General features: G+C 35.1%; 1 protein-coding gene across 1 annotated transcript; it reads left to right on the forward strand.

Annotated features, from left to right (window-relative positions):
- Positions 1-2,385: 2,385 nt before the first annotated feature.
- Positions 2,386-5,778, forward strand: LOC145076163 (uncharacterized). The gene is made up of 3 exons (XM_079022136.1): positions 2,386-4,466; positions 4,780-4,975; positions 5,053-5,778. The coding sequence occupies exons 1-3, from the start codon at positions 2,386-2,388 to the stop codon at positions 5,776-5,778; spliced, it is 3,003 nt and encodes a 1,000-aa protein (XP_078878262.1).
- The last annotated feature ends 2,102 nt before the right edge of the window (positions 5,779-7,880 follow it).

A 7,880-nucleotide genomic window follows, 5' to 3' on the forward strand; every position in this document is an offset into this window, starting at 1 on the left:
TATAACAAAGTTGCACAAAGTATGGAACGAATAAAAAATAATATGAAAGAAAAAATGACTTTGATTCCTAGGAAATCCTTTGGAACTCCCTATGCATTTCCTACAAATTTGTGACGAATGAGGCATTTCCTCGGAAATCCATCGGAAGTTCCCATAAATTTCCTAGAGATTTCCTAGGAAAAGAATCTATTTTCAAATATTAAAATATGAAACATTGATTTTTTCGTTCAATATTTTGTACAACATCATTATACATGAATTGGTTTTAGTTTACCAAGTTATGTATAATATATACATACGTAAGTGCACACACCAACATAAAATAATACTTAAAACATAACATTATACATTTTATATAGTGTATGTGTACATATGTATTTTTATGTATGTGCATAATATTTTGGTAAGATAAAAGTATTTCATACATAACAAAGTTGCATAAAGTATGGAACAAATTAAAAAAACGTTTGAATATATAAGAATATAAAAAATTAGTTTGATTCCTAGGAAATGCACTGGAACTTCCTATGCATTTCCCATACGTTTGTGATGGTTATGTATTTCCTCGGAAATCCGTTGGAAGTTCCCAAATATTTCCTATGAATTTCCTAGGAACTGGATATATTTTTTATATTTTGAGGTAAAAACGTGTGTATATATATATATATATATATATATATATATATATATATATATATATATAACTCTAGGTTAAATGATATTTTTTTCCTAGTTAGTAAATGCGTTATTCCTATAACATTCCTAGGAATTAAACTAAATAAACTCTCCTTATATACTAGGTCGTTCATTTTTTCACAGCTAACAACGATGTTTTTTTATTGCGCTCCAAAGAAGTCGGAGTTCCCCCCAATTTCATCTGCAAATTCCACCATCGCCATGACCGTTAGTGTCGCCGCCCCCGCTGGGTCGACCGAAGCTACACTCAACGCCTTTTAGTTCAACCTCTTCTTCCCCAAATCGTTTTTTGAAGGTAAATCCCTAACTTTTTTATTTTTTCTAAATCTTTGAATTTAAGTGGTTATATGTTGAAAATTAGGTTTAGATTTATGTTATTATATGTTTAAATGTTATTTCTTAGATTTTAGGTTGAATTTTGCCCTGGATGGTGTGATTTCCTTTACTACAGTTGAACCATATGTATCAAAAACGAGCTTGCAGTTGCAACACAAGATAAACACTTAAAATGTTAACAATTGCTTTATAAAAATGATGAAAAACGGTTTATTATTATTAACTACAGTTGAAGCAACTTGACCATATGTATCATAAAACAAATGGATGATAGTAGCAGTCATTTGATCCCATCCATAAGGTTAAGGTTTGTTAGTAAAATTGAATTACTATTAAATTAAAAGGGCTAAAAGGGTAATTACTTTTTATGATGATCACGTTCTCTTCTGATTTATTTAGAAAAGATCCTCAAAAGTTCCTTCTAAATTCATCAAAAATCCACTAAAATTCTTCTACCCACTTTCCAGATTTGGTTTGTAACATTTGTTTCTGTTTTTTGATTTGGTTATGTTTCTGTTATTTTGGTTTGGACAGATTTCCAGATTTGTTGTCTGGTGTAATCTGTCATAAGTGTCATTTTTTAAGTTTTTGTTGTGTAATTGTTTAATTCATGCATTAGAGCTTATCTTTCTAGACCTGCTGTGACAAAAAAGTGACATATATACCCTTGAAAACATGTAATTCTACTGAATTTTCTGTTTCTGGTTGCTTTTTGGTGTGCCAAAATCTCAAATCATCACCAAGGGTAAAATCTTCAAATTCATAAAAAAAAAAAAACAATTTTGCATTAGACCTGTACATACCAATAACCCATAAATAATGGATTACATTTCCACTAGCATCTTAGCATCTTAATGTTTGTTAGTTTTATTAATATTTTGAAGTTATGATTTATGTTATTTTATTGAATTGTTGGTTTTACTAATATTGTAAAGTTATGGCTTTAATTATATGCTATAAAAAGTTTGTCTTATTGGAAAAATCTTATTCTAATATTTATTAATAATAAAGTGTGACATTTCATTTGTTACTTTGTTAGTTGATTTGTGTTAAGTTGTTAGGTCTTTTTTATTAACATCTAACAAATGCAAAATCTTAGTTCTAGATCGAAAAATGTCATCCAATAGAGAATGGATGTACACTTTGCGCGCCAAAAATGGTATATTCAATCCGGTATTTCGACAACATGTCAATTATTTCTTGGATTTTGCATACACCAACGCAACTAACATCAAACGTAAAATTATAAAAGGGGTAGAGGTTTTTCAAATTAGATGTCCGTGTTCCAAATGCAAAAATCGTTTTTTCAAGGAGAGAGAGTTGGTTGAGTTTGATATATATAAAAGTGGATTCATGGATAATTATTTTGTATGGTATGCACATGGCGAGTCATTACCTACACATGATGTGGGACAATGTTCAAACCTCGTATCATCTCAACGTGTGCGTCAACGCATAGACAGTGAAATGGCTCAAGACATTAATGACGATTTAGGTGAATATACCAGATATGAGCAAATGGTTATGGAGAGCATGCATCAAAATATTGATACTTATTATCAGCAAGGGCCACAAGACCCAAATCAATCAGCTGAGAAATTCTATACCATGTTAAGGCTTGCAAACGAGCCGTTGTGGGACGGGTCTGAAAAAGCTTCCACATTATGCACCACCACTAGATTATTGAATTGGAAATCAGAATGCAATGTTTCTGACTCAACATTTAATAAACTACTTCCGATATTCAAAGATAGTATACCCGGTGGTGAGAAGGTACCTACAAACTTTTACGAGACAAAGAAAATGTTGAAGCCATTAGAGTTGCCGTCAGAAAGGATTCATGTATGCATAAATCATTGCATGATATTCAATGGGAAAAATTCTGATATGGAGCGTTGTAGAGTATGTCATGAAAGTAGATACAATGATATAGGGGCGCCTAATTTAGTCATGACGTACATGCCGATTGGACCAAGACTTCAAAGATTATTCTATTCAAAAAAGACGGCCCAACATATGAATTGGCATGCAGATCATCGTAGACAACCAGGAAAGATGATACATCCTAGTGAAGGTCAAGCTTGGAACCATTTTGACTCGATCTTTCCTGATTTTGCACGAGAGACGCGTAATGTTCGTCTCGGGTTGTGTACTGATGGGTTTAGTCCAAATAATTCAAACACGACCCCGTATTCATGTTGGCCAGTGTTTATTACGGTTTACAACCTCCCTCCTTGGTTGGCCTTGAAAGAGCAGTACATACAAATTCCTGTGCTCATTCCTGGTCCGAACAATCCGGGACAAAATTTGGACGTTTTTTTACAACCTCTAATAGACGAGTTGAAAATGTTGTTCAAGGATGGAATTGAAACTTATGATGCATACCAAAGGAGCAATTTCCAAATGAAAGCCGTATTGCTATGGACAATTAGTGATTTCCCAGCTTATGGAATGTTGTCTGGATGGAGCACGCATGGTAAGTTAGCTTGCCCATATTGTTCGGCTGAAGCAGGAGCATTCCAACTTCATTTTGGAGGGAAACCATGTTGGTTTGATTGTCATAGACAGTTTCTTCCTGTTGGACACAAGTTCCTAAAAGATAAGATAAACTTTCGGAAAAATAGAATGGTCAAAAGAGCAACACTATCGAATCCAACAGGAGAGGAGATTTGGCAGACTATCCAACATTTTCCTACCGTTTATGAAGGCACCCCCTTTAATACGACATATAAAAAACCAGATGGTTTTGAAGTTAAACATAATTGGGTAAAGAGAAGCATCTTTTGGGAGCTACCATATTGGTGCAAATTGTTGATCCGACACAATTTCGATGTGATGCATATCGAGAAAAACTTTTTTGAGAATCTATTTCACACAAGTATGGGCACCTCCAAATCTAAAGACAATATAAAGGCAAGACAAGATATTGAGGTTCTTTGTGACCGACCTCTATTAAACCCCTATTATGATAACAATGGAAAGATGACCAAAGATAGGGGAAATTACACTCTGGAAAGAAGTAACGTTAAAAAAGTTTGTGCATGGTTAAAAAAGCTCAAATTTCCAGACGGGTACGCTTCAAACATAGGGAATTGTGTAAACATCAAAGATTACAGTTTTTATGGTTTCAAAAGCCATGACTGTCACGTGTTTATGCAACGGTTGCTTCCACTTGCTATAAGAGGGTTTGTTCCAAAAGAGATATACGAGGCAATAACAGAGTTATGCACATTCTTTCGGGTCTTATGCTCGAAAACGTTGCATCTAGATGACTTAAATAACATGAAGCACACTATTGTTCAAACCCTCTGCAAGTTGGAGCAAATATTCCCTCCTGGTTTCTTTGATTCCATGGAGCACCTGGTCATACATCTAGCTGATGAAGCTATTCTTGGTGGTCCAGTGCAATATAGATGGATGTACCAATACGAAAGGTAATAAAACATTTTGCTATCTTATAGATCAAACGTTTTTCAAAATTATGTTTAGTATCCTTAACATATTCTCGGTAATCTCTAAATACATGAAACTTGGTTTGATAAAAAGAAGAATTAGAAATAAAGCAAGGGTTGAGGGTTCAATCGTCAGGGAACATCTAATGAATGAAATCGCTACCTATTGTTCTCTATACTTTTCTTAGACGATTGAGATACATCATAATTGAGAGCCTCGTAATTTTCCACCACAACATCCTAGCTCTTCGATTGGAGACTCCCAAATAAGCGTGTTTGTCTTTCCATCGAGAAGGTTATATGAAAAAGGTGGAAAAAAAAGACTTCTAACTCCTCAAGAACTTGATAAAGCGCATACCTATATTCTACTAAATTGTGAGGAAGTCACCCCATACGTCATCGCGTTCGATGAAGTGGCGCCACAAATGTATCCGGATGAACCAATTTCGTGTCTAAGAGATAAATACTTTGCCAAATGGTTTAAAAATCGTGTAAGTAAAACTAATTAAATCATAATGCTTAATATTTACAAATAGTTAACCAATACAATACGTGTGTGTTAATATAGGTAATGATAGACTCACATGAAGGAAACCATAACGGTAAATGTTTGGAAATATTATCAAGGAAACCATCGCGGAATGCTAAATCTCACAATGGGTACTTTGTAAATGGTTATAAGTTCCATACACAGGAATATGGTAAGGGACGTGTGACTAATAATTATGGAGTATGTGTGAGAGGGGAGACGTACAACGCCGAGGAGTCTGACTACTACGGCTTAGTGGACGAGATACTAGAGCTTGAGTATCGTGGTAACGGACCTTCAACTGTTGTAATGTTTAAATGTATTTGGTTTGATAACAACCGCGGTGTAGTAGTTAACAAAAATAAGCTTGTTGATGTTAAACACAAGTCCCGACTTCAAACTGACGACCCGTTTATCTTGGCATCACAAGCAGAACAAGTGTTCTATACACCATACCCTTGTGTGAATAATGAAACAAAAGATATATGGGCAGTTGTTAAGACAAAACCAAGAGGGGTATATGAAGGAATCGAACCTGAAGCTAAAGTTGCGGAAGATGAAAACATAGAAGCAGATGGATTATTTCAGATCGATGAACGGTTTGAGTTACCGAATGACGTAACTAGTGAACGCCTATGCCTAGTAACACACACAAATCCAACCGATGAGGATGAAGAATTTGAAGTTGAAGAATATACAAGTGATGAAGCAGATGAAATGGATTTTTCTGACCACGATTCAGATGAAAATGAACTTGATTGTTAGGAACATTGTTTGTGGTTTTCCAATTTAAATTATGTGAGATTTATCATATACCAATGTTCACTTTAAATTATATGAGATTTATCATATTTGTATCTAAACGTTCTTGTTTAATCAAATACAGGATACACACATTATGTCGGGTAGTCGTGGAAGGCAACCTCGATCACATCACTCTGCTGCTCGTGGTCATGAAAGTACTGGTAGTCGACGGCATGACTCTGCTCGTGGTGGTGGTGACAGTACTGGTGGTCGACTACACGACTTTGCCCATGGCCACGACAGTACTGGTAGTCGACCTCAGGACTCCAGTCCTAATGACCGACAACGACAGGGATGTACACGGCTTACACCGTTGAGTGTTCATGATGCTGAGAACTTAGGTCGTGGATACGCTGGGAGTACTAGTGATGTTGGTATATCTGATCAAATGGACGATACGCAGAGGATAATTAAACGTCGTCGTGTACATGAGGCCCACAATTCTGGCATCAACCCTGACAATGATTCTGAAGAAGAAGATGATGATGATACGCAACACAACTCAAATGTCGCAGATACACCTCATAGATATGGCGATACTAGGCCATATCTTGAGAAGTTCGGAAAAAAGTATGTCATTTTAATAGTTAAATTTATGTTGCTGACTCATATTATAAAAATACTTATTTTGTTATATTTCACTGTTGTAGGTTTGCATCCTATCAGGTACATCATCAGATCAGACTTATATTTGATCAATTTTTGGATGGAGCATGGCCCACATTTACTAAGCTTCCGCCTACAGTATTTCAGCAAATGTTTCGTGCTTTTGGGGTAATATCAATTAATAATTTGCATACCTTAAGTTGATTTGTTTTATGTTTGCACTTTTAGCTTTAGTTTCTTTTTTTAACAGAAATACTATCGGTGGGATTCGGTAAATGATGGAATGATCGAGAGTGGATTTAGAAGTGTGGTGCAAGATCGCTATTCAGACATAATGAGTGAATATCGACATGAATCTGTAAATAGAGCTCGAGCGGCCGGTCACAACATCCCGAACACAAATAATGACTTTGCAATCATGCGTGATTTTGAGCCTATTAGTTTCAATGAGGACGTATGGAAGGATTTGTGTAAAGTAAGCTAATTAATATATTATTATTTTTTTGTTATTTTTTTGCCTTTTATATATTATCTTACATATTCTTTTTATAGTATTGGGACACAGATGCTTGGAGAAAGAAGTCGGTGGCCGGGAGAGCCAACCGTATGAGCGGTGACGACACCGGTACAGTGTCGAGACATACAAGGGGATCCAGGGGTTATGATCAGTATCGACTGGAATTGGTAATTATGCGAATCAATATTCATATAATTCAGTAATTGGTTTTACTTAATCATAGATTACACTAATTATACTATGTGTTTTATGTAGCAAAAGGAATTGAAGCGTATCCCTACATTTCTGGAACTTTTTCTTATTACCCACCGTACTGCAGAGGCCAAGAAAAAATTCAAGGCTAAAGATTATGATACAATTCAAGAGTTGGAGTTTTGTACACCTACTGCTAGAGCAATATGTGTAATTTATCTTTTCCTTTATAGATAATTAGTGCTTGAAATAGTACAATAATAACAATCGTTTTGTTTTGATAAATTGTAGGAGAGATACACTAGTGCCATGATTGAAAAGTACGGGGAGGACCTAACTCAAAATCCAGAGGGTGATGTTGACTTGTGGGTGCAAGCACAAGAAGGGGGAGGCAAGTGCAGACGTATTTACGGGGTAGGAAGTTCAGATCTACATTTCGTTGTCACGGGGACATCATCCAACGGGAACAAACCGACCTCTTCTGAGTACCAGCAGTCACAACAACGGGTATTTTTATTTGACATAAAAAAATGCAAAGTAGATAAAATATGTTGTTATTATAGATAAAAAAAATCAAGTTTGTTGCTATTATGGATAAAATAAAGTTGTTGCTGTTATTTAAAAAACATAGAAGTATATGGTCTTTGATAATAAATAACAATTATAGTATGTTGGTATTATGAAAAAAGGTAAAATTCTATAATTGATAGAAAATAAAAGTATGTTGCTATTGTATGTAAAAATGATA

This window comes from Lactuca serriola, chromosome 9, assembly GCF_051521515.1.
Source record: "Lactuca serriola cultivar US96UC23 chromosome 9, Lser_US96UC23_V15, whole genome shotgun sequence".
NCBI classification, from domain to species: domain Eukaryota; kingdom Viridiplantae; phylum Streptophyta; class Magnoliopsida; order Asterales; family Asteraceae; genus Lactuca; species Lactuca serriola.